This window comes from Mandrillus leucophaeus, unplaced genomic scaffold (assembly GCF_000951045.1).
Source record: "Mandrillus leucophaeus isolate KB7577 unplaced genomic scaffold, Mleu.le_1.0 Scaffold50, whole genome shotgun sequence".
In the NCBI taxonomy this organism is placed as follows: Eukaryota; Metazoa; Chordata; class Mammalia; order Primates; family Cercopithecidae; genus Mandrillus; species Mandrillus leucophaeus.
In genome coordinates this window covers 6,913,522-6,927,612 of record NW_012105365.1, presented here as the reverse complement: position 1 = coordinate 6,927,612, position 14,091 = coordinate 6,913,522, and the positions used below count along the sequence as shown (strand labels likewise).

The 14,091-nt window shown below is 33.2% G+C and overlaps 1 protein-coding gene across 1 annotated transcript in view; it reads right to left on the bottom strand.

The window, feature by feature from the left end:
* Positions 1–5,754: 5,754 nt before the first annotated feature.
* Positions 5,755–14,091, bottom strand: part of SEMA3D (sema domain, immunoglobulin domain (Ig), short basic domain, secreted, (semaphorin) 3D) — a 130,423-nt gene continuing 122,086 nt past the window's right edge. The window contains exon 17 of the mRNA XM_011996061.1: positions 5,755–10,472. Within this exon, the coding sequence (XP_011851451.1) occupies positions 10,047–10,472 (426 nt within the window). The 3' untranslated portion in view covers positions 5,755–10,046. The remainder of the gene's footprint in view (positions 10,473–14,091) is intronic.

The window sequence follows — 14,091 nt, the reverse complement described above, 5'->3', positions numbered from 1 at the left end:
TGGTATCTATATTTCCTCACTTATAAAATAAGAATTGAACACTTTTATTTTCATTTGATTCCTATCACCCTTCACACCATCCTGTTGACATTGTCTTTTAGCATTTCTTTAGGGTTAATTGGGAGGGATAAACCAGAACTTTATCTAATTTGCCATCTTGGAAAGATATGTCGCAAAATACTTCTCTATGCTATTCACTCCCTTGGTTAGAGTAAATGGAAAATAAAGAAGCGTTGTCTAAGCTGTGTGATTTTCCTTCTTAGATTGCATAGATATACATCTCTATCATATACATCTCACTTAATTCTCTACATACATAAATATATTAATTTTTATATTTTTGTTAAATTATTTGTATACTTATATAAAATGATGCTATATGAATGTTAAATAACCAAAAGATACTATTTTTGTTTGTTATTTGTTGTTTGTTGTTTTTATGTAATCACAAAAGAAGCAAAGAGCTACAATTTTCATTAATGACTAGAAATGCTTGTTTCTGAGGAGCTGGTCCAAAAGAGCTGATTTCTGTTTATCAAATTACATGTATCATCCTGGGTTCAAATTCAAATCAAAATTCTCATATATAAGTATTTTATTTTTAAAAATACATAATGAGTTTTATTGTTACTATTTAAGTCGATGATAGAAATTAACTTTATTATAATAGTTTGTGTAAAAGTAATTGAGGTTCTTATCATTACTGTTAATGGCAAAACCACAATTACTTTTGCACCAACTTAATATTTTGCTGTTAATGGATCAAATATGTAAATATATCCAATATGCCTAATTCAACTACATTTTTGAGATGATATATAATGGTAGAAAATGGATGAGAAACTGTCATAATTTTGGTTTGGTCTCATTTAGTGCTGAGATTTAAAGTTCTAATAGAATTTTTTCAAGAAGACTGTATCTAAGACTTTGTGCTCTTTAAAGTAAATCAAACAGAAAAATAATAGGAAAAAATAATTTAAAATACTTTTAACCCAAAACTGTCAGAGAAATCTGTCAATATTTTACTATGCCATGAATTTACATCTTTAAAGCTTTCTTCAAAGACCTCTTCAAAGTTCCTGTGCTTAAAGAAACCATCTATTACAAATTCTATGGGCCCCCCCTCTCTATCAGTTTGAAACTGTGTAGTTTATGGCACTGAGTCCACCTGAGTCAAAGCAATTTGACAAAAAAAAAAAATTAAAAAAAAAAAAAAGTAAAAAAAAAGACCAACAGCATCAGTTTGTGATTGTTTTCTTTAAAACAGATGAGCATTCAAAATGAAAATAGAGCTTCATCAATATACTAATTGAATTTAAAAATAGGTACATGGGGTAGGAATTTTAGAAAATGCTTTCATTTGGTGGAATTTTTTCTTACTAGTTTTTATAATAACAAATCATAATTTAAAGAAAACTTATTTTGCAAAAGTTTTAACTTTTTTAGTTGATACAGATTGTAGTAGATATTAAGAATAAAGATTTAGTCCTTAATAAAATTAGTTTCTGATAAAGGAAATTCATAAACTTTAAGCTCTTTTATACCTTAGAGACATCGCATTGGGGTACAGAGAAATTAATGTTGACTTACATCAACATATACACTAATTTTAGCACCAAGTTGACCATCCCTTTCTGTTTATGTTCACTGCATTCCCTACTACATTGCTTCTGTCATTTGTAGGCCAGAAACCACAAAATAACCCCAACTTTCATTTTGCCTGAACACCAAACCGATATATAAAACTGCCTACTGGATACTCCTCAAATCTTCTCATACTCATAGAGTTCAATGCTGAAACCATGTTCTCCCAACCCCATCCTGTTTCCCCCACTGTACTTCCTCTTATTTTTAAATGACACTAACATCCACACAGTTGCACACCATGAACATCAAGGAGTCGTTTTAATTCTATGCTTATTTTTCATATATGAAAATTCTGAAATCTCACTATGCCACTTCTCTGCTTAAAAATACCAAAATGTCTCCCCCGCCTACAGGATTAAATCGCTACATAGTGTGAACAAGAACTTTCTAATAATCAGACCCTTGTCTTCTTGTCAAACTTTTCGTAATTTCCAACACATGAATAAAGTGTGGCAATTCTCACTCTTAGTTTTGGCCATAGCTACTGAAACCAAAGACTACCTCCAAATATCTTGAAAGACTAATTACAACAGCACAAATTACCACAGGAGATTCAAAGTTTTTTTGTTTATTCATTTTTCAGTGATAAAAATGACCTGCAAGAAAGCTAGAATTGAAACACAATTCAGTAGTTGGAGATAATTGTGCAACAGTAATTTGTTTCAATATATTAAAAGCGTAGAGAAATATCACCCATTGAACAACCGTTTTCCTGATTCATTCAGTAAATTGGTCTCATTTTCTCCTTATCTATGTTTTTGCACTTTAAACTAATACTCTCAGAATATGCTACCCTATACTTCTAAAATACTTGTTTAAATACTCTAGCTCCGGCCGGGGGCGCGGTGGCTCAAGCCTGTAATCCCAGCACTTCGGGAGGCCGAGACGGGAGGATCACGAGGTCAGGAGATCGAGACCATCCTGGCTAACATGGTGAAACCCTGTCTCTACTAAAAAATACAGAAAACTAGCCGGGCGAGGGGGCGGGCGTCTGTAGTCCCAGCTACTTGGGAGGCTGAGGCAGGAGAATGGCATGAACCTGGGAGGCGGAGCTTGCAGTGAGCTGAGATCCGGCCACTGCACTCCAGCCTGGGCAACAGAGCCAGACTCCATCTCCAAAAAAAAAAAAAAAAAAAAAAAAAATTCTAGCTCCTCACTAGCAGAACCCAGTAAAATTGAGAATTTGCAAAGGTCTAAAATGTTGGGCTAAATTTTGCCCTATGTCTACACATAAACTTTTCGTTGTGAATTAAAAGTGAAAATTAAATTGATATAGAATCGTTCTTTAAGAAAATAACCATGTGTGAGACCATTTAAAGACATCTAAAGTGATGTAAATATTTCTTCTTTATGCTTCAGGTTACATAAAGAGCATGAGTTGGTTTATAAATTTGATTTGTAAGCCAGGAAAAATAAACTTTATATTTTAAACATTAACCTTAAACAGTATTCAATCTAAGAAAAGGCCAGCTCAGCTGTTCAGAGTCTTCTGGTATATTAAGAAAATAGCTTGATATCCTAGATGTCTCAGGCATTTTCACAACAATATGTTGTTACTTTGAAGACTCGACATTATTCTTGGATCTCTGAGGTCAACCAAGGTCTTAGCTGACATATTTTTAAAATAATCAGGGTGTTCAAGAAAGTCCATGTTTTAAGAGCAACTGGAACTGTATCTACTGTATAGTAGCCGAATGTTTACTATTTCTGTGTTATTCTTTTTTCTCTTTACTTCTCTCTTTGTCTTCAGAATTTACTACTGAGTAATTTGTTCTTTTGTTGAGGTAGAGATACTATATGCACTTTTTATTTGAACTATTTCAAGCACACAATTATGTTGAAAGTAATATAGAGTACTGAAATTGTAATCTAACAATCAACTTTTTAAAATTCAACTTTTTACTATATTGGGTTTAGATTTTTTTAAAAAAGAATTTTAGGCCGGGTGCAGTGGCTTACAACTGTAATCCCAGCACTTTGGGAGGCTGAGGCGGGCGGATCACGAGGTCAGGAGATGGAGACCATCCTGGCTAACACGGTGAAACTCCGTCTCTACTAAAAATAAATAAACATAAATAAAATTAGCTGGGCGTGGTGGCGCGCACCTGTAGTCCCAATTACTCTACTTGGGAGTCTGAGGAAGGAAAATGGCATGAGCCCGGGAGGCAGAGCTTGCAGTGAGCTGAAATCGCACCACTGCTCTCCAGCCTGGGCGACAGAGCAAAACCTCGTATCAAAAAAAAAAAAAAAAAAAAAGTATTTTAAAAGCGATTGAAACAATTGTAGCTCCCTATGTCCTTATCTTTTCCTTTGATACTTACAGGAAAATTTATTTTGATTTTAGTACTTAACTTTTCCAAAAATTGTTTTTATATATTTACTAGTTACATATGAGCATATGTACCATAAGCGTTATCATTTGCTTCTTTAAACTTGATATACCCGGGACAATTTTTTTTGCATCCCTAGACTCCTTGATTTTACTTGTTTAACATTATATTTTTGAGATTTTTCTGTTAATACATACAACCTTTCTTTTTTTTTTTTAAATTTAAATTTCTGTATCTATTTAGTAAGTATACTTCAAGTTATTCATTCTCCTTTTATTGAACATATAGATTGTTTAGTGTTTCTGTTATAATAATTATCCTGTAATAGAGTTTCGAAAATGTCTACTATTACACATGTGGAGAAGTTTCTCAAGGGTATATATTAATTGTTAAGAGCTTGTGCTTGAGATAATTATACTCCAATACAGTTAAACATATAGATGAGTATTTTTAAATAATCAGACGGCAATCGGAAACTGTTTTTTTTTTTTTTTTTTTTTTTTTTTTTTTTGAGATGGGGTCTCGCTCTGCCTCCCAGGCTGGAGTGCAGTGGCCAGATCTCGGCTCACTGGAAGCTCCGCCCCCCGGGTTCACACCATTGTCCTGCCTCAGCCTCCAGAGTTGCTGAGACTCCAGGCGCCCGCCACCACGCCGGGCCAATTTTTTTGTATTTTTAGTAGAGACAGGGTTTCACCGTGTTTGCCAGGATGGTCTCAATCTCCTCACATCGTGATCCACCCGCCTTGGCCTTCCAAAGCGCTGTAATTACAGGCATGAGCCGCCGCGCGGGGCCGGAAACTTTAAAAGAAGTAGTTACTTGTGGTAATAACATTAATCTCAATCCACTAAAATCCAGCTTCATTGGATATTGCCAAATCACTCTCCAAGGTGAGTGTTTATGCCAACATATATGTAACGTAAAAGTATATGAGCTTTTGAAACAAGCAATAAAGGTATTTTCAACTTCATCTTCTTTGGGCAAGAGTTTTTTTGACTGGTAAAGCCATGTTAATAAAGACAGCAAGTTGTGTGGTTTTACATGCTTTCCATTCTCAACTACACTGTTACATTCTTGTTTCTTCTGTCTTGGGAATTACTTAAGGGTCTTTATGTATTCCAAGAAATATACTTGACCATACAGCTCTGCTATGCTATGGTCTGAATTTTTGTGTTCCCTGTTTCCTCAATTTTTACATGGAAATCCTAACCCCCGCAAGGTGATGGTGTCAGAAAATGAGGCCTTTGGAAGGTGATTAGGTCATGAGAGTGGAACCCTGATGAGTGGGATTATTGCCTGTGTAAAATAGGCCAAGGAGAGCTCATTCACCCCTTCCACTAGGTGAGGACAAACAAGAAGGCATTGTCTATGAATCAGAAAGTGGCCCTAACAAGACACAGAATCTGCCACTACCTTGATCTTGAACTTCTCTGGCTTCAGAACTGTGAGAAATACATTTCTGTGGTTTATGAGCCACCCAGTTTATTGTATTTTTTTAGTAGCCCAAATGAAGTAATAATTTTTAAGTGTTTTGTGTGAAAATTATTTGTTCTTTTAAAGACTATTAGTGTAATCTTACGTTACAAGCTTATCAGTAAAGTCAGAAAACTTGACATTTCTCAACACAGTATCTCTCTATATTGAGTACCATATTTGTAGAACATTATATTATTTATTTGCGAATATTAAATGTTCTTCGTGTGTGTCCCAAATTGGCAAGAAATATGTGTCTGTAAAATAAATTTAAAAAATGTTTTTATAAAGTAAAATTAAAGACAATCCACACCTTACTCTTTAATAAATTATACTCCAATACAGCTAAACATATAGATAAGTATTTTCAAATGATCAGATGGCAATTGGGAAATTTAAAATAAGTAGTTATTTGTGGTAATAACATTTATCTCAATCCACTAAAACCTAAATTAAATCACAATAAAGCTTAGCAATATAATTGTGTCAAATTGGGTGGGACACTTTCTTTTCTTTCATAAATGAAATTACTGCGTACTTACAGTGTAAAACACATCTACTGAACATTTCTGAAAATACTGCATCTTATATTTTCTTTAGTCCCATTTTATATATAAAATTTACCATATTTGGGGTTTAAAAACAAAATTTGCACACAAACCAGTAGTTTTCATAATCATAGAACACTAACGTTTGTGTTTTATTATAATACAACCAAAATATACATTTAACAATTTTTAATTATTTCATCTACAAGACTACATTTCTTTTAAAATAGTAAAATTATAAATTCAAAATTGATTGCTAACCACTCACAATACTATAATTAAATTACATGATTAACTATGGCATCTGACAGATTTTGCCCTTTTCCAAAAACCATCTATCTCAGACACTTCCCATAAATACTTTATACTACAAAATATTTAAATGAGAGGTATAAGTCACGTGTACGATCCTGTCTTTGCACTCCTAATGTATGGAATCTGGGAATCTTAGCTTTTATTTGCTTTACCTCACTTGTAAGATGAATTATTTAAAATTGTGATCATTTACGATGATAAAAATACATCTTCTATAAAAACACTTCAAATATCTTTTTTTTTCTCCTTTTTGGTTTGTTTCTAAATTATCCATTCCCAATAAGGCTAACCAATTCCAACATGTTTTTGAAGAAAAATGTGACATTCTAAAGGGAGGCTATTTCAGTTTTGATTTCCACTTGCATTATATAAATAAATATGAAATATAACATTTAAGTTTAAGAAAATCAGTATTTAATGAATGCCCTTTTTATTATTTTGTGGACAGTTGAATGATATCAAGCTGTTCTTGGAAATTTAATTTTGATAATGAAAAGTAAAAAGTGACTACTGATAACTTATTGTTTAGCTGAGTCTGTAAAATTCAGCAGGAACAAAACATACTAGAATATGAAGAACCAAAATATGAACCAAAAGCAAATTCAAGAGTAAGACCATTTTGTAGCCAGCATATTGTAAAGAGCATTATTTTAGCCAACAGAATGATCAGACTTTATGAATTTTAATTCTTCAACTACTGTTGTGCCTTTTGCAAATTACTAAGTTTCTCTATGACTACTTTTCCATTTCTTGAGTAATTTGGTTGGTTTCCGAAAGTGTTTATTCAATAATTAGGATGTAGTGTTTTGAGCTCTTTGGAAAAAAGGACTCTACATAAATTAATTAGACTATTCATTTCTAAATAAAATCTTCAAATTTACAATAAATTGAATGTAAATGAATGCAGACATGCAGGATTCTATTTAGCAGCATAGATTGCTGAAATGAAATTCAGAAAATTCAGAAAAGAACACACAAGGCAGTCAAAGACAAAAGTATTAGAGACAAGAAAAATCCAAAAACATGAGTAAACAGGCATTTTAAGATCCCCTCCATAGAGAATCAATTTCTTAGAATATTTGAAGCCATTAATTATACTTTTCTTTTTCATTATTTTAAGGCAAATTTGATGACATAGTCAGTGGTAAGGAAGTATATAGTGTGTTTGTGGATTTAATATATTCATATTCTCTCCAAATGTTCTACACAACTAAAAAGCTAAGAAAAAAACACAGTTTAGATATTCTTTATCTTTAAAAATACACATAAATATTTGTCCTCTATGTTGTTTTTTGTGTGAAATTTTATTTTACCTACAATATTTTTAATATATTTTAACTAATTATCATAAATTAAGAGTATTATATCCAAAGCAGCCAGAATATTAGAGGTGGTCATAAAATAAGTTTCCCAAATTTTGTTTGAATAACTAGGATTAGAAAGAAGTAATTAAAAAATGGTTTGGACATTCAAATTTGGATAGAAATAAAATTTATTTTCATAAGTCAATCCTAACATTTGAGCTTCATGTAATTTTTCCGAAGTCATTCATATTTACTCTCAGACCCACAAATATTTTGAATTTTTTTTTAAATTAAAAATGTTCCCACTTAATTGCTTTGAGCTCACTATGAGTTCCTGGAACATTTTGTCCAAGCAAATCTATAATTACAAACACTGTTGTTATGCTATTCAATTAGAAGTCTGGTCATGCCACACAGTTCTTCTGAATTACTTTTTAAATGAGTGATTTGTTCTGGTTCACTTTTATTAACATTATTCCTTAGCTTTTCCTTACCGTGAAACACCTACAAATATTCATCAGTATAATATCAAAAGGGAATACTCAATCTCATATATCAGTTTGACCAGTTTGACTACTTTGAGATAGGTAACCAATGCAAATAAAATAAATATAACAGAGAGATAATGCTCTCAACATAAAGCCACAGATTTTGCATTAAGTTGCCCTCTAATCACATGGCTTTCTCACAGACTTTTCTTTCAAGATATGTAGAATGCATGAGAAACGAGCAATGCCTGTTATTTAGTTTTCTGAAAAGCTGCCTTCCATGTGAGGAAGTGACTAATTTTTCATTTCACACTCTAAAGGGCGTGAAAAGGCAAAACCGAAGAAGGGTAAGGGTTCTGTGTTACAAGAAGGAAAGGTGAGTTCTGCTTAAACAGACAGGAGACACACCATACATAGTCAGAGGGAAAGTCAAATTGAAAACATTTGAAAGTACTAACAAAATATGAAAGATGTTTATGTTAATATTGTGAGTTTGGTTCTTTTTACATGTGGCAGGCTTATTTATTGTTAAATTACTAAAACAATAATACTACCATTACAACAGATTAACTCAGCAATGCGAAAAGGTTGCGTGAAGAAATGATGTCAAAGAGTTAATTTAACCCTTTCCGTTGTCAAAATTTTACACTTGTTCTGCTATTCAACAAATATATATCCCCACTCCCCAGCAATGTCATTTTCTTAATTCTCTTTGTGTTATATATTGTTTTCTCCTATTCACTGAAACATAATCACAAAATCCAATATACAGGAAAGAAAAAAGGTAGTAAAAAGAAATAATATACAGAGAATGATAAATATTTTTGAGAGAAAATATATATTGAAATATCATTGGTTATAAATAAAATATGTCTACCCTTCCTATGATTCTTCAGAAAAAAATTATTTTTTCCTCAGACTTTTGCTAGCAGTTTGTTATAATCTAGATTTTTTTTAACAGATGAATTACAAATTGGCAGCTACTTATACTCTAGTGAAAAGAGCTCCATTACATTACTCTCACTTTATTTGTGATTGTTCTTCCTTTTCATGGGGATATGAGTTTTCCCCAAAGACAGAATTTATGGCTGTCTTTCCTTCTGTCTTCTAACAAATCCCATCTGCATGCCTTTCCATCAGGATGCATTATACATCATTATGTTTTCCTTGTTTTATTAAAATATTTTCCCATATCTTATTAAAATATTTATTAGGCATTCTGTCCCTGTAGAGCTTAGCATATATTCTAAAAACACATAACTAAGCACCAACTTGTCTCTGTGAACCTGTTACTCCTGACTAGTCAATAGAAATCCTGGGGGAAACATTAATGCCCTTCAGTAAATCAATGTTGTAGTACACTAAATTTAACCCCTGTGGCCACAAAGAAATAATGCACCTCTCCAAATTCCTATACCATTCTCCAGGAGCGAATGGCTCCCTGGGAAAGTTCCTGTTGATAATGGAAGTAGTCTTAATTTGTGTCTGACCTCTAATTCTCTACCACAAGGTAGCTGGTTCTCAATAGGAATGATATATCTGTTCATAAGAACGTAGCACAACTGCATGGTAAATTCCATGCTTAATGGTCATTTGAGGGAATAAAGTACCTTATATACTATCAACTTTGGTGCTTACTTAGCTCAATTATTTACATGACAATAAATTTCAAAACTCAAAACATGGAACATTTACAAATGTAAAGCCCCTATTTTTAGGATAATTCTTATACTTTGCTGATGCAAGATTTGTTCTTGGAAAACTGGTTCAAATGATTTTTTTGCCCTTTCTTATATTCACCACATATTGTCTTAATCAGATTATTGTCTTGTGCCTTAGCAAAACTCCGTGGGAAGCATTTATGAATTATTATAAGGGATATACAAAACAGAAGGCAGTGTTTTTGTAGGTAAATAATTCTTTTCTTTAAATTAAGTAGAAAACTACGTGGCCACAGCTCTAGGGAGCTCATCCAGGTCTCTGTGATGTCTTCTATTTCTTTTCTTCTTCATTTCCTGCATGTGCTTCCACTTTGGGCCCCCCTTGTTTCGCTGTCTCCGCTTCTCCCTGTGCCACATCTGTTCGCAGTACTGGTCAAGGCTGAAGTTTGGGCTGCTAAGGATTTGGATGTAGTCTTTGTATCTCAACCGTGACTCAGCCAATAGATCCTTGACCTGCCCCTCCTCATGCTCTGCCCTCTGGGTATTTTCCATCTGTTCATTCTCAATGACATTCAAAGTCAGCTTCACTATGGTGTGGATGAAAGTGTGCTCCTGTGCTTTGCAGTAATACATCCCAGAATCCTTCTTCTGCAAACTTCGAATCAGTAGCCCATATTCCGTTTTGATGATTCTTTCATCAGGCTTTAACTGCAGAATTGGAAAAATATAGGTAATAAATTAAAAACAGAGAGAGCTAAGAGCAAATGAAAACAGGCTACATAGTTTTACTTAGATGAACCTAAAAGACATATTCACTGTCTCTTTGTCTCTGTCATCAAGCATAATATTGTCAGCCATAGTTTAAAAGGGTAAAAAAAATCAACTAAAGTAATTGCCCCCAAACTCTATCCTTAATTTTTCACATTTGTATCTTAGTAAGTCTAACAGCCTTTGGAATACAGTTATTTTTTTTCTCCCAATTTACAGATAGGAATGAAAAACTGGAAACCATCAAGTGACCTTCTTTACAGAGATTTCATATACAAATTACTATACCAAGATCATAAATTAGCACCTGAAATGTGGAGCAAGAATACAATATTTATAATCATTGTATAGAGAATGAGCTTCAGTACATGCTACTACCTATAATGTAGAATAGAACAATAATTCCAAGTGGAATTTACTATTTTCCAGATATCACCAAATAAGCTATGTGAGTAGCATATGAAAGCTGTAAATGATGACGTCTTTAAAGTCAAACCCAAAGGTATGGGTATAGTCTTTTGGAAGTTAGAGCTGTAATTGAGTAGGACTCTAGTCAGAAGGTTAGCAACATTGAAAGCTCAATTTCCCTCTTTACTGTGGATTGAATTTTCATACTGTATGTACACGTGATACTTTCAACTGTCATTTGTGGAAATATTTGCCATGCCTTCGTATATTATGACATGGTAATGTGATTTCAAGTGTGAGAAAGCACAATGAACACAAAGAACTTCCACTGAAATGTGATGCTCTCCAGCCTTTGAAGCAATATTACTAAAAGACAATTCTAACATTAAGCTTGCCTGGCCCATGATATGGTGTGAATAATGAACCTATCTTCAGTCAAACTAGAGGCATGTTTACCCACAAAAGAGCCCTGCTTAATGTGGAGTATTGTTGAGTGGCTCAGCATTAAGTGGAATAACAAAAACAACAACAGCAGCTACAAAGAAGTCTGGAAGATTTCCCAGTTTACACATCTGCCCCTGTATTGTAGACTTTTAGATGATGGAAATCAAGGAGGCATAAAGATGGTTAAATTAAATTTATTCACAGTGGGTGGATTGTACTCTGCATCTTTATGTGAAAAATATGTAGGAAAAAATCTCCCCAATTCTAGAAATATGAGAAAAGGAAAAGAAACATCTCTGGCTACCAGCCCAGTTAACTAACAAGTATATGGCAAGCCACCCTCTGTGCCAGAGAAGTGCAGCTGGCGGGGAACCATTTGAGGCCAAAGGCAGGTCACAGCTCAGATCCCTGGTTAATGAGGCTGAATGGTCTCCAGGCCTGCCTTCGCTCTGCACTGAATCCACACCATCAGAGCTTTGTGTGTTTGTTTCTCTTATGTTGCCCATTTGGTAACCTGGATGTGGTATTCTTTTTCTTATGGATTTATTCTAAAAGCCCAGACATTTACAAATGCTATTGTAATACAAACTAACTTTGAATTAATTTACATTCTCAGAAACCATAGGAGTCTCATGCCTAAAATAAATGTGATTTGAATTAGGAGAATTCTAAATGGCCAGTCTTAAACAGAAATGACAATGTCAAATTTAATACACTATGTATAATTATTTTTTTCCCCTTAGATAATTTCACTGTATTTTTTTTTGTAATTTAATACATTTTAGGTCTCAAAATACTAGCTTCATAGCCGAACCTTCTGGTCTCTACTCTGTTTCCTATGATGATTCATTTATCTTCCTCCATTGGTCTCCCATCTATCAAGTTGTGGTGCAGCATATGGTGTATTTGGGGGATTAAAAGCAAAGCTCTTTGAAGGTTAAAATGTGAAGTATTATTAGCAACATTACATACTACTGCCATGCTGCTTGAGAGGTAATATTTTGAAGCCTTTATTACTGTAATTCTTTTAATAGAAAATGGCCTGAGGTTATTAGCATGACAATCAAAGTGGATATCTCCAGTTCTAGTTCATCTCTAGATTTCCTTTACATAACTGGTACTCTTGCTGATGTTTAAATTACATTTAATGTGGCTTTTAGAGATTGTCACAGCTCTGACCAGGACTTTTGATTGTTCTCTTTAATCTTCTGACAGGAAGAAATTATGACTTGATCTCACACATATTGTGCAACACTTCATCATTACTTTTGCTATTATCTTTTGTATCCTGTTTATGTTGTTGTACTTTGAGGTCTGGTCCCCTTCCATCTTTTTCCCTCTAATTCTGTCCCCACAGGACTCAGGATTCCATAAACACCTGGCATTCCATTATGCGGTCATGATCTTTCAACTTTCTTTTCTTCTGTGGAGTGCTGGATTTGTTCTCTGGTTTTTGACCTACAGATATCATACTTGATTTAATAAATTTTCAGCTTTCTACATCTAACTAATGTCAATTAGATCATTTAACAATTTTTTTCTTGCTAAAATTTCAATAATATGTTTTTAGTAAACTGGCAGCTCTAATAAAAGACATTTTGAATAGATATATTTACAGAGAATGTTTACAATCTAGAGATAAAAATCTGTGACCCAGAAACTAAGTAGTTGATTAACATTTGCCTTTACATTCTCTTTCTCTGTAATGCTTTCGTTCTTTGCTGAAATAGGATGCATTATGCAGACTGTATCTCAACAGTGAAATGTCAGCACAGTCAATTTAGAAAATTCAGCTCCTCAACAAAGAGATAATGTAATCTCTGGTCATTGATTTAAACTCTTGGAATTTTCTCCACTCTAGAAGTGATAAGTAAAAACTGCTCAACTTTACAAATTAAAACCACGTTTGAGCTGGGGTCGACTATCCATTTGCCTAATGTGAACAAGGATAATATATCTGGCATTATTAAATGTAGATCTCCAGTGAAGGGCAATTCATTTAACATGAGAAGAGTAACATGGAAGGGACAAAGGACATTTAAGTATTAAGCAGCAGGTAAAGGTCAGGGACTTTATCTCTTATAATAGCAGTCTAATGGTAGTTCTTTTACAGATAATTCACCTGTCAGTTCTTCCATAGTAAAAGCACTGCACATGCCTTGGAAGAGGTCAGGGCTTCAAAAATATCCCCATTCTCGAACAGAAAATATTACTAGTGGGAAATTAGGATTAAAAAATAAAGAAAGCTGCTTGTGTGAGAGAATAAATGTCTGCAAAACTGTGGCAAAAATTTTTCTGTATTTAAAAAATACACTGAAAACTTTTCTTATTTAATTTGGAAGAAAGGAAAAGGAACTGGAATAGAATCATTTGTATACATGTTTTTAAATTTATCAGAGTTTACTTACATGACACTGTATATGATCCATCTATTAATATACCACGAAACCAATAATTCATATTTTTAAGCAAACATTAGAAAAAGGAAAACTTGCTAAACCGATGCTAGAGCAATGAGCTCATTATTAAAAAGAAAAATCAAATATATACATACATAAATAACTACTAGATTAATTTACAATCTTTGGGTACATGTAAATATAATATGTAAAATATAAATGTAAAAACTCATAAAATAACTAGAAAAAATATATAATTGCTGTCTGATTGGGGAAGGAGTCTGTTTTTTTTTTTTTTTTTTTTTTTT